This window comes from Leopardus geoffroyi, chromosome B4 (genome assembly GCF_018350155.1).
Source record: "Leopardus geoffroyi isolate Oge1 chromosome B4, O.geoffroyi_Oge1_pat1.0, whole genome shotgun sequence".
NCBI lineage: Eukaryota > Metazoa > Chordata > Mammalia > Carnivora > Felidae > Leopardus > Leopardus geoffroyi.
This window is the reverse complement of record NC_059341.1, coordinates 75264677-75280936: the sequence shown is the minus strand read 5'-3', so window position 1 is coordinate 75280936 and position 16260 is coordinate 75264677. Positions and strand designations below refer to the sequence as shown.

General features: G+C 52.0%; 1 protein-coding gene across 7 annotated transcripts; it reads right to left on the bottom strand.

Annotated features, from left to right (window-relative positions):
• Positions 1–888: 888 nt before the first annotated feature.
• TMEM106C (transmembrane protein 106C) lies at positions 889–6337 on the bottom strand. Of its 7 annotated transcripts, none has more exons than XM_045463721.1 (8): positions 6196–6337; positions 5399–5610; positions 4455–4518; positions 3805–3964; positions 3573–3713; positions 3071–3120; positions 2564–2617; positions 889–1623 (listed from the first exon to the last, which is right to left on the bottom strand). In XM_045463721.1, exons 2-8 carry the CDS (start codon positions 5580–5582, stop codon positions 1527–1529), a joined length of 750 nt encoding a protein of 249 aa, XP_045319677.1. In that variant the 5' UTR covers positions 5583–5610; positions 6196–6337; the 3' UTR covers positions 889–1526. The 7 variants fall into 7 exon arrangements, with proteins under 7 accessions (XP_045319677.1, XP_045319681.1, XP_045319678.1 ...); XM_045463725.1 differs by having other exon boundaries at positions 5399–5682; positions 6196–6265; XM_045463722.1 differs by having other exon boundaries at positions 6122–6250.
• Between the last annotated feature and the right edge of the window lie 9923 nt (positions 6338–16260).

The following is a 16260-nucleotide window of genomic DNA, read 5'->3' as shown; positions in this document are numbered from 1 at the left end:
GCTAGAGACTAGTTGGAAAATGGTAAAACTAAAGAGAAAATGTGTAATTGTGAACATCTTCATTTGTTCAGGGCACGTTCTGTTTAGGATAGTGTTCTCAGAAAAGGGGATTTGCTCCGGCACAAGTGGTGGTGTTCCCTCACCGACACACAGTACAGACCATTAAAGGATCCAGTAGAACACTGTAACTCGGCTTTCGACCCTGAGCTTTGGGTTACTCCATCATGGTCAACAGCAGCCAAAGAATCATAAAATTTAACCTGAGTTTGAAGACTCTGAGTGCAAAAATCATTAAACAAATATAATCAACCTATAGGAATGGGGACAAAAGCTAATACTGACTCCCTGCCACCACCTGTTGCTCTGTTAGGGTTTCCCGAGGCCACCAGTGAAGGAGCTGGAGTCCACCTCAGCCGAATCCTGAAACCTAACTATTCAAGTTACCCGACTAGATTCCCTGCCATCGTGGGGCTGTATGTAGCCCATTCTTTGGACGCCAAGAGGGTGGACAAAACTTTCAGCTTCAAACCAGGTACTCTTAATCAGTACTACAGTCAACTGGTGGGGGACGTTATTCCTCCTTAGGAAAGCAGCTGCTCACTCCTCAGGCATCTGCCCTACCTCTAGCAACCTCCAGGGGGCACTAAGTGGTCTGTTCTCCAAGAGCAGTAGGGCAGCCTGTCACCACAGGGGGGCGCCAGATGGGGAGGAGCCAGGCTGCTGTGGCAGGAGGCTGCTTTCAGTGATGGGAGCTCACGGGGACAGTACAGTGGAGACTCCTTTTCCTCTCCCCTCCCCCATCCTGTGCTGACCCACTTAGCAGGCAACTATTCTACAGTCCCCCAGAGGTGGCTCCTAAGACATCCAGGCAATCAGAGGAAACGTAGGTGAATCAAAAAAGCAGGGTTTATTTTTCTACCAAATCCCCAATCCATGTTCCAGCCAATGGATGAAGGGTAAAGCAAGCCTCACATAGACTCTTGCTAAAAACAATTGAGCTTTCTACAGGAAAAAAAGGTTTTTTGTTTTTAAGTTCCTAGGCATTTGTGAACAGATGAAAAAATTTCCCATATTAAAGGGTCTGTGCTTCCTTATGTATTCAAATGTTCCCACCCTCTGCCTCTTCTGTGCAGACGAGTAGGACAGTCCTGCAGCTGCACTAACAGTCCAATCTCCACGTCACTCTGTGCAATGATAACCTAGAACCACGGTATGATTTTCTATTTGTAATGCCCCAAGAACAGCCGAAAAGATCAGGATTCAATTCTCCAAACTTTCCGAGTGCCTACTATTTGCTGGGCACAGGGTAGGCACCGGGCAGTGAGTCTGCTGGTTCTGAGAAACACAGATGGCGCTACCAAGAGGAGCGCTCCCCACCAAGCGGCAGGAGGGTGTTTGCTGGCGATCAAGAGAACCAATTTCTCCTCTCTTTCTACCACCTGCGACATGGTATGAAACTCAGGCCCTGGGAACAGGTGCTGTGTCTCTTCTGGCAGGTGCTGCCATGGAAGAACCAAGAGCAGTTTCTAAACAGCTGTGGAATTTGCTCCACAGTCCACATAGTGATGTGTCTCCAAGGAGCTCTGTGTCATGTGGCCAATGTATGAAATCTTCACTGAAGTTCTAGGGGGAGGGAAAAAAAAAAAAAAACAAGAAGAGTAAGTTCTGTTTTTGAGATGAAGAAAAGTTGCCTAAATAATTTCTAGCAAGCTCAAGCAACAATATCCATGGGTCCCAGATGCATATCTTCACGATTACATAACCAGGAGGCCAGAGGATCTTTCTACATTCACAGAAAGCCTATGGCATGAAGAAGTGGTTCTAAATAAGTGGTTCTCAACCCAGGACAATTTTACCCTATAGGAAACTTTCCACAATGTCTGAAGACATTCCGGGGTATTACAACTGAGGGGCGGGGAGGTGGTGACTTACTAGCGTTTAGCGGGTAGAGGCTAGGGATGCGGTTAAACAACTTGCAATGCACCAGACAGCCCCCCACAACAAAGAACTGTTAACGGTGTCCAAAATGTCCCAATATTCAAAATGTCAACGGTGCCAAGGCTGAGAAGCTCTGCTCTAGACCCTCCTATTTCAAATGTCTAGAAGATGCTTGTCATCCGCAAATTGAACAGTCAGGGTTCTAGGACCAACTCTATTTATAGAAAATAAGACCCATGACATATGGTAATTTATGTGGACAGAAAGTAAGTCTGATCAAATGCCTAGTACTTACTACGCCTTGAGAAGTTCTTCTGTTCTTTACTAGTCTCACTTGGATTCTAAAGGGATCACAGAACCAGACCCTACTTCATGGAGAAAACTTTATGTCTACCTGATCACTGTGAATCTGGTGATTTGTGAAGGGAATTGGACGCTGCATCTAGAGAACACCCAAGGGTCCACTGTATTTGTGCCTGTAAGACATCATGTGTCCCCTCTTTGGTTAGGTGCCTTTGCTTTGTGGGTCACACAGCATCTCCCGAGCAAAGGTGGTGAGGTCACACAGCTTGACGGTCCAGGTGCAGACGCAAAGGCCACGGGGACAGGGAGAAGAGCAACGTACCGCATGAAGATCACTATGTTGTGCACCACGATACCGGGTAATGTGCAGAAGAAGCTACCAAACAGCAAATACGAAAACAGTTAGATTGGTTTGAAGAAAAAAAAAAAAAAGAATTAGCAGAAGAGCGCTGAGTGACACCACGGTCAGCCCTGCTTGGGGCTCCTCTGCTCCCCCACCCTTCTGACCTAAGTGCTTCCAGGGCTCACTAGCTCTGAGTCCCCACAGAGTCCACACATCCTCCCATGTCATGATACTTGTTTTTTCAAACCCACCATATAAATGCCGGAGCCTGTAAATGTTTCTAGTGGCTTAATGATCTTAGAAATCCCAGCACTTCGGTCGAAGGCCAACAACACATCCTCCAAACAAACCCCAAGATGGCCAAAGCTTAGGGAACCTACAGGCCAAAGGCTGGGACTTAAGGTAGGACCAGCCCCAATCAACTGAGTACATTCTGAATCCCTTCCATCCAGCAGAGAGCACACATATAGACAACGCTGTCCTTACTACACATAGGAAAACGGTCCTCCCATCTCAGCCTTCGCAGTAAAATTCACCTGAAAATAAGACACCAGAGTCAGTCTGTGGCCCAGGCAGGCTCGACACAGAACAGCACTGTTACCAGCAATCCACAGACTTGAGAGCATTCATCCATCACATACAAAATACTTCCCCGAGATTGTCCCTGACACAGACCATGACCCTCTAACAACGCCTGCAACCTCTTCCCTTGCGAGAGGCCAACAGACTTCAGACTATAAGACTGCCTCTTCTCGATTTGTAGCGAACTGCTTGCTCTTAGAAATTCTTTTGTTCTCCTAACACTCAAATGCCAGCTGATTTTTTTTCCTATTTCTCATAATTACAGAGCACATCAAATTTTCCTCATCAACCAGTCGCTGCCAGTGGAAATGAGAAGACGGAAAGCAAAGTCCTGAGGCTACAGCACCCCACGGCCCCTACTATTTCCTGAAGCCTGTGAAGCAAGGGTCCTAAAAGAACAGCATACCAGTTGCTCGCTCCGAGGTGGAATGAGGGAGACGTTAGTGGTCACGTATGTGCCAACCACTGTGTTCATGTACTGAACCTGGCTGGACAGGCTGGTTACTGCCACAGAGTAGAAATTGGAATTCCTGATTTTCAGGGTGGCCTGCATCAGGGTGAGGGAGGAAACAAGTATGAGCGTCTTGGGTCCAAGACTTGTAGGTGCACAATCTGGGAAGCAAGGCCCTAAGTCTTACCGTGATGGCGAGGATTACAAGGGAGTCCTGCTTATTAAAGGTGACTTTCACCACTTTGATGCCGTCATCATCGACAAGGACTGAATGTGGAAACAGGAAGAAAACCACCAAACCAGATGCCAGGAGACAGAGCAGGACAGACAGGAGGACGTACTGCTTACTGCAAATGACACAGCACATGATCAGCCTGGGCAGTCAGATATCAAGGTCCAATTAGTCAAGATTAAATGCAAAACTGGGGATGAGGGGAAAAGGAAAGTACAAAGAGCCAGGAACAACAAACCAGGCAAGAATGAGTGCAGTGGGAGAAGCCTTTAAAAACTCATTTGCATGCCATCCGTCATCTGGAAACAGAAGCTGAAGGGAGGAGCTCAGAGGACAGAAACAGTTCCTCACCTCCCAGGATACCCCTGTTCTCCAATGCCTTCCAGGTCAACTCTTTCACTTGGCCCTCAGAATGTTTCTAGCAGTGGTCCTTCCCCAGATTGTGACGGGGCAGAGATATCTTGCTTGAGCAGATAGTATTAAAGGAAATGGGGAATTTACAAGAACAGATAAAATTTTTCAAAAAGTAGCTGGCACTCATACATATATGGGACTAGGGACAGAAGGACAGAAGTAGGTATTAATAGGAGAGACATGTGACTCACGTTCTCTGAGGGCGCAATCTCTGATCACTGTGTGGGATCAAAGCCACCAACTCGTTTACTTGTTCTAGGAAAGAACCCAACAATTATTTTGGTAAAATAAATCCCATGCGCTCGTGATACTCTCCTTTACGTCACAAACGAACCTGTCACAACAGAGGTTTGCCTGGAATTACACATTTCTATACTAGTTCCACATTTTGGGTCTAAGGAACAAGAAACCAGTAAATCCACAGACTGTGCCACAAATTACAAAACATCTATTGATCCTACCAGGGCAGTGACATGGAGGTTGAGACATCTAGATCTTGTTCTAGTTTTACTGCATGGCCTTGAGCTGGCGAATGGCCCTGGGGAAGTCATTTCCTCTCTAGGCTGCTGTCTCCTCATGTGTCACATGAAGGCTTTGGAGTAGATGGTTTCTAAGGTTCTTACCAGCTGTAAACATCCGTGACTCTCCACCTAAATTGCGAAGACCTTCTGAGGACCAATTTACTGACAGATGATCCTGCACTTAATCAAGGCTCCCCTCCTGAGCATGTGTTTTTCTCTCCCCACTTGAAATACTTTCCAGACCTTAGGCCGTTAATGATTTACTATCTACTTCCTTGAAAAGACGCTTCCAAAATGGCTCCCCTGAAAAGCTGTGCCAGGCCTCACAAGTGAGAGCAATAAAGAAACGTGCCTGTCAACAATCCCACAACGTAGAGCCAACTGCATGTTCCAAACCAAGGACACAAAGAACAAAAGAGTGGAAGTCAAGAGAAGGTTTCAAATATAAGGAGACCAACAGAAGTTGTGCAACCTACCCAAATTTATCAAATTGGCTTCTATTCAGGGCACTATGACTATGGCACCACTGCCCAGAAGAGAAGCTCTGTCTGGGCGGCAGAAGCAGCCCTGTGGGTACCTTGGGAATCCTTCCCCCGATTGCCAAAGATGCTCACCTGTTGGAATGTAGCCTGTCCCCTGGCACGTGAGACAGGTGATGCTATCTCGACCTGTGAACTCCACATATGGGAACTGAGCAATGGCTTCTTCCTGCTCCCTTTTGGCCAGCAAATCCTCCCTGTCATCTTTCTTTCGCTTGCAGTGAGAGGGGCGAGCAGAGGTGGAATGCTGGGACCCCATGGCCCGGATGTGCCACTTGTATCATGTCCTGAGACGTAAAGAGGCAAATGAGCGCATGTTAGTGGCCACGCCGAGCCCGGAGAGAAGGAATTGCCTCTTTCTGTCAGAAAAGTGAAAACACGCAAAAAAAGAGACCAAATTGCCGTCCTGGGATTTCAAACACCTGCACGATTTCTACCAGGATCGTCATGTTGTAGCAATGTTCCTCAACCGCTGCCACCCGCCCCATAAAGCCAGAGAAACAAGAGCTCCCTCCACCAACCTGCCCAGCTCCTCACTGCCTGTGGACTCGGGGCACCCCAGCTCCCACCTGGTCCCAGCCTCGCCCCTTCCTGCCCGCTATTCGCAAACTCTGCGCTCTCCTCGAGAAAACCTTCCCAGACAAACAACAGGCACCAAATCAGTAACAGGCCTTAGAGATCCCCATCCCCCTCCACTCCCAGCCCCGGGAGGCGGGCTCAGGTCACGCCCCCCGGCTGAGTGACGCTGCGAGCCCACCAGGGTCGCCCAGACGCGAGCGAACGCCGGCGTCCCCGGACCTGCAGCGCGCCGACTCCCGGCAGCTCCTCTCTGGGCCGCACCCACGGCCACCTGCCCGCTCCAGCAGGTTTACCTGCCTCTTCCGTCCTCCGTACTGCCAGCACTCGCCGCGCACGCGCCGAAGGGCAAGCCGCGGGGGGGGGGGGGGGGGGGGGGGGAGGGACGCTGGCGTGCGCTCGCGCGTGCGCTCTTCCCAACCCAACTGTGGCGCCGGCAGAGGGCGGCAGAGAGCGGTGCCCCGCTCGGGCCGACGCGAGGCGGCCCGGGAGAGCAGGCGATACTCGAGTTTCCCAGAAACGCCAGGAAGGGCCTGAGTCAAGTTTCCGGAGCCGCGTGCCTCTGCCGAGGGACGAGGAAGGAGCCGGCGGCGGCCAAAGCCATTCTCAACTATCGTTTGGGTCCGAGGGCTGTGTGGACGCAGAGGGTGCAGAGATGCAGAAGACACGGAACTTGCCCCCATTCCGGCTTAGTCCTCCCCTTACCTAGTCATCAGTACACAAAAAGGCATACGCAGAAGGGGTGAGAGAACGCTTTTTAACGAGTGGGTTTCTTTGCACATACTCTTAGCCTGCAGCAGAAGAAAGTGAGGACAGACATTAAGTGACGTTGCTTACGACGCTGCTGGGGGAGAGGAGAGATTGTGAACCCGACAGATGAAGGGCCTGCTTGGCAATGGAGAGTGAAGCTGGCGACCTCCAAAGTCTCTGCCACCTCAGTAACTCTTCCTTTATGCTCTAGGGAACGCTGGTGCCCCTTCTGCTGTCCAGCTACCTGCTCAACTGCTGGTCACAGCCGATCCACTGAGCCTTTAGAGTAAGAAGTGCTAAAGAAGGAAATAGTAAATGACACTTGTTAAAGACAGTGAGGCAGACTTTACTAAAGGGGGGCCATGGCTATGGGTGTAGGGACGGCTGCAGTGGGGACTTGCATTGAGGGGGTGGGGAAGAGATCGGGTGCAGCTCTGAATACAACATGGGCAAGTAGGAATTCATAGGCAAGGAGCAGGGTGGGTGGTCAGCAGATGGAAAATTACTAAGAGGAAACATCAGGGGTAGGGAGAATTCTGGCTAAACCGACCTAACAGGATTCTTGCTGAAGACAGGCCAGGATGATCAGATGTCACCTGGGGGATGGTGGAGAATGATCAGGTATCCAGGGTCCAGAGTTCTTGCTCATACTGCATTCTACGATAAGCACACAGAAGGGCCTAGGAGAAGTTTTAGGAGCCTGACTAAAGTTTGGTCAAACAAAGAATCTTAATCAGAACCTTAATCTCAGCAAGGAGGCATTGTTACTCTTTTCTACCTCTAGCCCATACCTTCTCCTTCCTGAAATCTGGTCATCATCTCTCTCTTTGCAATCTCTATACCAATTTATATTCTTTATACAAATCTGATTTTGTTTGGGGCAACAATATGCTCAATTAAAAAATACATCTCCCCACCTGTCTCGCCACGTGACACAGCTTGAGCCAATGAGATATAGGCAAGGGTTGTGTGGCACTTGCTAGAAAGCTCCTGATAAGGGATGGAGACTTAACTGGTCCTTTGACCTTCTTCTTCCAGTCTGCAATTTGGATTTGATGTCGGAGATGGGGCAGCCATCTTGTGACCGTGAGGCAAGAAATGCATGCTACGGAAGGCTGGGTAGAAGCATAAGAGGAACCTGGGTTCCTATGGCATTTGGAGCCACACTCAGGCCCTGGACTACCTATCTTTGACTTCTTGTTACATGAGAAAAATAACCACTCCCCACCAAAATTGTGTTTTCGGGGGGTGCTTCTCACAGTGGGATACAATCCTAAAAAATAAAGATACAGACAGATAAAGCCTGGATTTTAACACAAGCAGTCTGACTGCTTTAATCACACATTATGTAGGCCACACTTAGGTTTCTAGCCTCTAGTTCTAAAGTCTGCTCTTAGGGGCGCCTGGGTGGCTCAGTTGGTTGGACGTCCGACTTTGGCTCAGGTCATGATCTCACGGTCTGTGAGTTGGAGCCCCGCGTCGGGCTCTGTGCTGACAGCTCGGAGCCTGGAGCCTGCTTCGGATTCTGTGTCTTCCTCTCTCTGACCCTCCCCCGTTCAAGCTCTGTCTCTCTCTGTCTCAAAAATAAATAAGCATTAAAAAAAAATTTAAAAAAAAATAACAAAGTCTGCTCTTAGAGGGAGACCTCTTTCCTGTCTGAGGCCTCTCTTCCAAGTTCAGCTTTCTTGTCCGAGGACCCACTTCTGACAGAGAATTCACCTGGGGAATCTGGGGCATGAGCCCATCCTTTAGTCACATGGGTGTTGCCTCACCTTGAGGCCTCTGTTGGATCCCTGCCAAGGACTAACGTCCACACTACAGATGGATGTTTCAGAGGGTCCAGGCTTGTCCGGGGCGCCAGGAAGGTGAAGAGGCAGCGGCCTGGTTCATACCCGCTTAAGAAGAAGTGGAGGCCAGAGGATGGTGGAGGGCTGTGGATGCTCTGAAAAGGAAAGGGAACAGGCTAAGCGCTTGGGCCTGTAGTGAGGAAAAAAAGGGCTTTGGATTGGTGGGGACTGTGAAGGGGGCCTTGGAACTTAACCAGCAGAACCCCTGAGGCTTTCTGGCAGTCTGCTTCCGAAAGTGTGTTTGGGACGGATAATCTACACTCTCCGGTATGGCTGTTCCATCTCCTTGTCTCGCGCCCAGCTCGACACCTGGTGCATAGTAGGCGCTCAACAAATGCTTGCAGAATGGCTCAGCCTGGAGGCTGGCCAGCGCTGCCTGGGGGAGTAGTCCAAGCATCCGCCTGCACCATCCGGGAGGCAGGTTTAATTGGGCAGCACATTCCTGAGGAGACACCCATCACTTCTCACCTTTGCCTGGATTCCAGGTTTGTCTCACCATCCCGGTTATGAGCAGTGAGGTTACTGCAGACATGAGCTCACTGGGGCTCTCCGGGTGGGCCAGGGCAGAGTGGGGCCATCCGGGGATCCCTGTACTCCCAGGCTCCTCAATTTCTCCATGTGCACTAGGTACCCCTGGCCTCACAGGCCGAGGGCAGTAGAGACCTGAGCCGGCTCTGCTAGGCTGCACACCTTCCCCCTCACACGCGGGGACAGGACTGTGCAGGGCAGTGTTTTAAGACTATGTTAACCTCCCTCTGCGCTGACGTGGAGGCTGAGGGTTTAGAGCTGGAAGTGCTCTGCAAGGTCTTGATTCTGTTCCCTTTATCTATTCCACGCTTGGGAGAACTTGCTTGAGGTTAAGTGACACCCAGTAAGTGAAAGAATCGGCCCTTGTTTCTTAGAGCCCCGTGTCACGTTCTCTCTTCCTTGTGCAGAGAGCCACAGGCCCCCGGTTTGGGTGATGTGACAGCTTTCCTGGGGCCTGGGAATCGTTGCCTGGGCTGGCAGAGCTGGGTCCCAGGGGCGGGCATGCCCAGTACACAACGCAGCCATTCCCCACAGCGATGCCAGGGCAGAGGTCTCAAATCCTCTTGTACCTGCCAGCAGGCTGGCCCGTCGGAGGCCCCCTTCCCTGCCTGCTGTGGGCTGCATCTCTCCCTGCTGTCCCCGTGTTTTCCCCTCTCTCCTCAATGGCACTTCAGGAATACCTGGGATTATCTCTCTGAGGAGCTGAGCCATTGAATGAAGACAGTTCAGGGAGTTTTCTTAAAACGATCTTTGAAGAATATTTCTACCCCACAGAAATCAAAGAAACCCAAAGGACTGTTATCTCCTTGGAATGCGGGATGGAAATACAAGGCAAACCAAAACACCAACTAACATCTTAAAACAAACACGAGAACCAGACTCTCTCGTAGCGGGACTTACAGATTGGGGAGATGAATACCTGGCCCCTGAACACTGTTAGCCACTGTCCCCAAGGTCCATGTGATGGCCGTGAGGGCCTTGGGCCTTAGTAGATGCCCAAAGTCCCCCTCTACTGCTGGCAACCTCAGAGGAACACACACTCTGGGTCATGTCAGTGTGCGTGCAATGCACATGTAATGTAAACCACATGGCCTCCACCCCGTCCAGGAATTGCCACCCCTAGGTACCCTCGCCTAGAAGTTCTGGGCCCCTGAATGGGAACTGTGTCGGGAGCTGGCACCCTCAGGCCATGGGAGAAGTTGCCTAGGCTGGGAAATCTGCCTAAGGGGTAGGCCAAGGGTGGGCTTGCTGCATTTTAACTCCTCAATGAGTGTTCGATGAAACCCGGCAGCAGTCAGCCAGTCTTCCTGGTCGACCTCCCCTAGCACTGCCACCTCCTGTGCCAGCCGCAGGGACAAACCTGGCGGCCAAACAGATTCACACCTGACTGTTGTCAGAAACTGCCATTAAACTCTTGTCTGCGTGTGCTGCTGTGCTGGGCACCGTGCCTGGGGCCTCAGCCAGCAGAGCCTCTGGCCTCAGCGGCCTCTGTCTGAGACCCAGCCAGACGAATGGAAGAAGGACAGGCAGTGAATGAACCGACACCCTTTACAAAGCAGGCAGCGAAAACCACGGGCAGGGGATGATAGGAATGGGGGAGCCACGGGGCCGAGCCTGAGGACAGATGGCGGAGGTAAACTCCAAGAGAATGTTAGAAAAGCTGAATCCATTCTCAATCCCATCCCAGAAGTCAACTGTCTGAAATAGGTGTCTTCCCTCCATCGATAGTCAGCGGTTGAATTCAGGTCCTCTGCACCCTTTGCCTAGGCAATGCGATGGCCTTCTTAGGAGGTTTCCTGGCTTAAAAAAAGTAACTTATTGAGTATCTGTTATGTGTCAGGCTGGGTTTCAACATCATCAGTTGACGGATGGGGCATCTGTGGCTCAGAGTAGTGAAGTGATTTGCCTCATGTCGCACAGCTGGCATATGCACACCACACCATCTCTGGCCGCTTGACCTTCCAGCTCTTCATCCACACTCCGTTGGGGCAGCGGTCTAGCCTCGCGGTCCTTTAATCAAATGCAAATGGAGTCATATCATCCTGTTTCTTAAAAGCTTCAGAGGCTCCTCCCAGGCTGCAGGAAAAGACCCAAACCCTTCCACATCTCGCAAGGCCCTTTCTCCTCTCCTGCTGCTCTCTTGCCACTAACCACACACTCTGACCGCAGAAGACTATTTGCAGCTTCCTAAACATGCTGGCACTTTACGTGCTTGCTCGTTCTGCCCTCTCTGTATAGGATATTCCTTTCTCCCTGCCCCACCCCACTCCACACCCCATTTCCTGCACCCAGAGAGATCGTACACAACCCTCCAAGCCCAGCCCAGATGTCACTCTGAGATCTTCCCTGAAAACCTATCTCCTGCCATTCCCCTACACACACTGCCCAGTGTCAGGACAGCTGTTGCCACATCTGTCTGGGGGACTCTTCTCTAGCACCCGTGCTTTCCCTGAGGGCGGGGTTGGCGTCCCTGGAGCCTAGAAGAAAGCCTGGCAGGGAGTAGGAGCTCCACAAATATTTTGTTGAGTGAGTTGACTGAATGAATGGGGGGGGGCACCTCAGGGCAGGGATAGTGTCACAGCCACAGGATACATTCTGTGCCCCCATCTCATGTCATGTGCGCGGTGCCCACTAGACATGCAGTCAGGATGAATGACTAGAGGCAAGAGGAGAGAGGACAGAAGGGGAGTAGAGAGGAGGGAAGGCTGGACTTAGGTGGCAGCCCAGGCCTGTGCCCAGCTCTGTTCCTTCCGCCAGGGGGCGTGGGAGGCCCAGGACGTGGGGCTTCCACACTGGAAGTTCTCTTCTCCCTGAAGCTCAGCCTTAAAGGCCCACCTTGGTGCTTGCAGCAGGCAGCTATGGATGGGATCGAATTGGTTCAGAGCTGGGAATGGGCTCAGAGCCCTTCATATCACAGGCGTGGGGCGAGATAGTTGGCACAAACTCCTGGACATCAGCAACTCGTTAGAACTCACGCCTTTGCCTTCCTGCTCTACCCCAGGCCAGCCAAATCCAACCCAATCTTTCAGGGAGTCAGGGCCCTGGGAGACAGTGATGAACAGGACATAGTCCCTGCCCTCCAGCTGCTCCTCTCTCCTCCACGGAAGCCCTGCACCGGCATCCTTCCAGTGGCTTCTGGAGCCAGACCGTCTGCATGGGAATCCTGGCTCAGGCTCTCATTAGCTATGTGACCTTGGGCACCGACCTCAACCACTTCTGTCCCTCAGTTTCCTCACACGTAATGCTGTTAAAATAATAGAATAAGTTATTCCACGAAAGCCTCTTGGAAGAGTGCCTGTCAGGTAGTAAGCATTCGACAAATCACAGCTATCACCGTGATGATGATTCTCTATCAACTGGTCCTTCGAAGCTTGTGGTTGAAGGCATATAGGAGAATAGCCGGACCTGTGTCCTGGCAGCACTGTCACCATCTCTGGGTTGGCTTTGAGCCTCCACCCAGCTGGTCATTCCATGGAGAGTCCTTAGGCGTAGAGGAGAGTACCCAGTACTCTGAGCTCATGGGGCTTTCGGATCTGAAAGACAGCACACCAGACGGATCCAGAGAGAGAACTGAGGCCCGGAGATGCCAAGTGACCTGGTAAAGGTCACAGTGACAAATAGAGGCGGGGCATGGAGCAGGGGCCAGTCCAGTGACCCGCCACCCTATCTCTTGGGGTCTTTGGGCCACATGGCTGTGTGGCCACTCTAGTGGGCCGTCCATCCCAACCGAGACAGCTTTGTGATTTTTGTCCAAATTAAACGGCACCAAAGGTTTATATTATAAAGGGTTTTTAGAGTGTTGTTGTTTGGTCTTTCACTCCTCCTTATGGGCAGGTTTGTAGGGGGCAGTACAAACAGTAGGAGTGAGAGAACTGGGAAGGCAAGGGAGGTGTCAGAGGAGGTGAGAAGCAGCAGAAGGTGCTGGAGAAATGGAGCGTGGATCTGAGTCACCGTCCACAATGGCTGCCTGGCCTGCCTGCGCATCCCTCCCTCTGAGCACTGGGCCGCTGTGAAGACAGTCTCTCAAGTGGTGGGGGCCAGACGTTGGGAGCGGGGCCTCTTGGGTTCTATTTCCGCCTCTGCTCGTGCCTCAGTTTTCTCTATTACGGTTCTGTCCCAGCCACAGAGCACGGGCCCTCAATTCCCATTCTCCTTCCAGAAACAGTGCTAATTTTACTTCCTCCATGAAGCACTTCTCTCCTGACCCTCTGCCAGGGACCCTCTCTCTCTTCTGTGAATTCTCATGTTAATTTGTTTATACTTCTCTCCGGGTTTGGTGGGGTGGGTGGGGGGGGTTGCCTCACCCCTTGCGTGATCCTATGGAGGCGGCCTAGCGCGGTGGCTGAGAGCTTGGATTCTGGACTGCCTGGGCACAGAGCCCAACTCCACCGTTTACGAGTCGTATGGCGGTATGCAAGTTTCTTAACTTCTGTGTGCCTCAGTTTCCTCCTCTGCAAGCTGGAGGTCACAGTAGTACCTTCCTTGCAGGGCTGATAGGGCTTTGAACGAGGTGATGCATGTGAAGTGCTTAGGCTGGGACCTTGTGTAGGAAACACTCAGCGGATGCTGTTGTCGTCACCGACATGTTTGTGTCTGGGCGAACCTCCTCCCACAACTCCTTGAGGGGAGGGTCCCCCCCACAGCGGGTCCTCGCAGGCTGTGGAACGATGATGGGACCCGACTGCCCTCTCCCCTCGTCCGCAGCCCCACCGCTGGGGCCCCGGCAGAGCTGGCCGTCTCCGTGGCTGGGGCCCTTCCTCTCACAGCCCCGCCTGAACTCCAGCAATTTTCCCTGGCAGCTCCCACGTTCTCCACTAACTTTAGGGTTGGTTTCCAGCTGTGGTTGCATTTTTCTGTTTGAAAAAATATTTTAAGCAGCTGGTGGGGAAGGGGTGGAGAGGTGGGAAAAGAATAATAAATAAACCTGTGAAAGGAAGATTGTCTAAATGGCCTGAAGCTGCCACTGCCGGCAGCTTGGTCTCTGGGACTTGCCAAGGACTGGGGAGCTATCAGGTGATTGGGGTGGCGGGGGGACACTCTGGTGGCCTCACCGGCTGAGGAGAGAGCCTCTCTGCCCCTCACAAGCACCTCTTGCACTCGCTTTCGCTTTAGGCCTCGCATGAATTCTGAAGAGGCAAGAAATAAACAGATGGAAAGAGTTGGGTCTGCAGCAGGTGGGATTGAGGTTAGACACTGAAAAGAACTTTCTATCACAACCTATCCCTGAAACCCACCTTTATTTCACCCAAGACCTGTTTCTCTCCAGAACTTGACTTCCTTCTCAGCCTTTATTATATAATAGCTCAGAGAGCCCCCCGGTGCACCCCAGTCGCTCTTCTTGTCCCCCAACAGCACCCCCTGCTCCTGAACTTGAAAGAGCAGTGTGCCATCCTCCCGCAACCCTGGCTTCATCAGTGCCCTCTTCCCTCTCAGCTCTGCTCTGCCTTTGAGGCCTGTAGGCTCTTTTCCAAAACTGTCACCTTAGTCACCTCCCCACTGGGGTGGGGCCTCAGCCAGGGAGACCACCCAAGCTGGCAGAGGCCCAGGCCAAGGGCCAGGAGCAGGGGCCACCGGCCGGCCGGCCCACACGCAGATGGAAGGTTCACACTGCCCCTGTGCCGGCCCCAGAGGAAGGCTGAGACAGAGACCCACAGAAATTCAGGGATGGGAGAGAAAGTAAATCATAGAGTCGAACAGAAGCCGAGTCAGAAAACAGGGAGCAAGTCAGATGTGGGGGTAGGGACAGCCACTAGGCAGTGCCCCTGGCCAGGCCCACATGGAAATTCCTGTGGCCTCTGATGGCAGGGTGGGCTCAGCCCTGAGGGCTGCCTGGTGCCATCGGGTGAGTGGTGGGCGGGGGGGAGCAGGGGGGGACGGCATGGGGTCTCAGGCCTGGGTGGAGAGGGAACTCCTGCCCTCCATGCCAGGCTCTCCTGAGGCCTCCCTCCATTGGAGTCAGAGCCAGTAAGGGGGGGGGGGTGACACCTCCACGCAGACTGAGCTCTGGGGCCTTGAGGAGCTGTAGGGGTCAGAGTGCCTGGCAGTCTCAGAGGGCCGGTAGCAGGAGTAGGAAAGTCTGGGAATTGAGAGGTTGACCTTTCGGGCACGAGGTGGGGTGCCAGCCAAGCAGGAAATCACTGGGCGAGAGGACCAAGGAAGTGCTATTAAAGAATCAGGAGTGGTGCGTGCGGGTGGAAAGGAGGCGATTTGGGTTTCAGAGTGCTTTGCTCTTTGCTGGGTGAGGATTACTCCAGCCGGGAAGTCTGGGTGGGAGGGTCTGTCTGTGAAGCTCAGCAGTCTGCAGTGGGGAGGCGCCATGGGGAAGGGGGAAGAACAGACTCAGGATGGTGAGTGGACTGACAGCGGTCTTCAAGGCCTCCCTCGTAAGGTCACACACACCCCTAGGCACACCTGCCCTCCTAGGTCTCCCCCGGCAAGGCAGACAATGCGAGTCTAAATCTGTAACTGAAATCGCTGCTTATTAATAATGGTGGTCCTTGCCACTGGCTAACTCGGACCCCAGCAACAGTTAGAGTCGGGGAGGATTTCAGGGGGTATGAGAATGGGAATTTGTACTTCCTAATACATGTATGCTGAACCTAAAGCTTTGCAAAGCATTTTTTTTCTTATTATGAAACATAATATAGTTATGTTAAATATCTACGTACAGTTTAATAAATAATTCAAATCATTCACCCATGTTTCCACAGCCCAGGTCAAGAAACAGAATACCGTCAGCACCCCAGAAGCCCTGCTTCGGGGCTCCCTAGTCAGCCCCACCCCTCTGCCCTGGAGGGAACTGCATCCTGCGTTTTGTGATCATCATTTCCTTGTTTCTATTCCAAAGCATTTAGTCTCTTAGATATTATCATCTTTGAGTTTCACAGCAACCTCATTATTCCCACTTTACAGATGAGGATACTGAGGTTCAGAAAGGTTAGATAACAAGGCCAAGGCCACCTAACAAGTAAGCAGAGAACCAAGAGCATCTTTGGATCAGCTGACGCCCCCGGGTGGTTTCTTAGTCAAATCAGAATCCCCAGGAAAGCCTGGGGCTTTTCCGGAGTTGGAGAATGGCTGGGTCCCAGTGCTCCCAGTGCTCGGAGAAGGGAGAGGCCATTTTCGAAGCCAGCCAGGTGCTCCCCTCCCGGATGTGCTGACTCTCCGGACTCCCCAGGCTCCTGCTGTATGAGTACCTGGTAAGAAGGGATAGAGGCCCAGGGGAGAGCAGCTGGA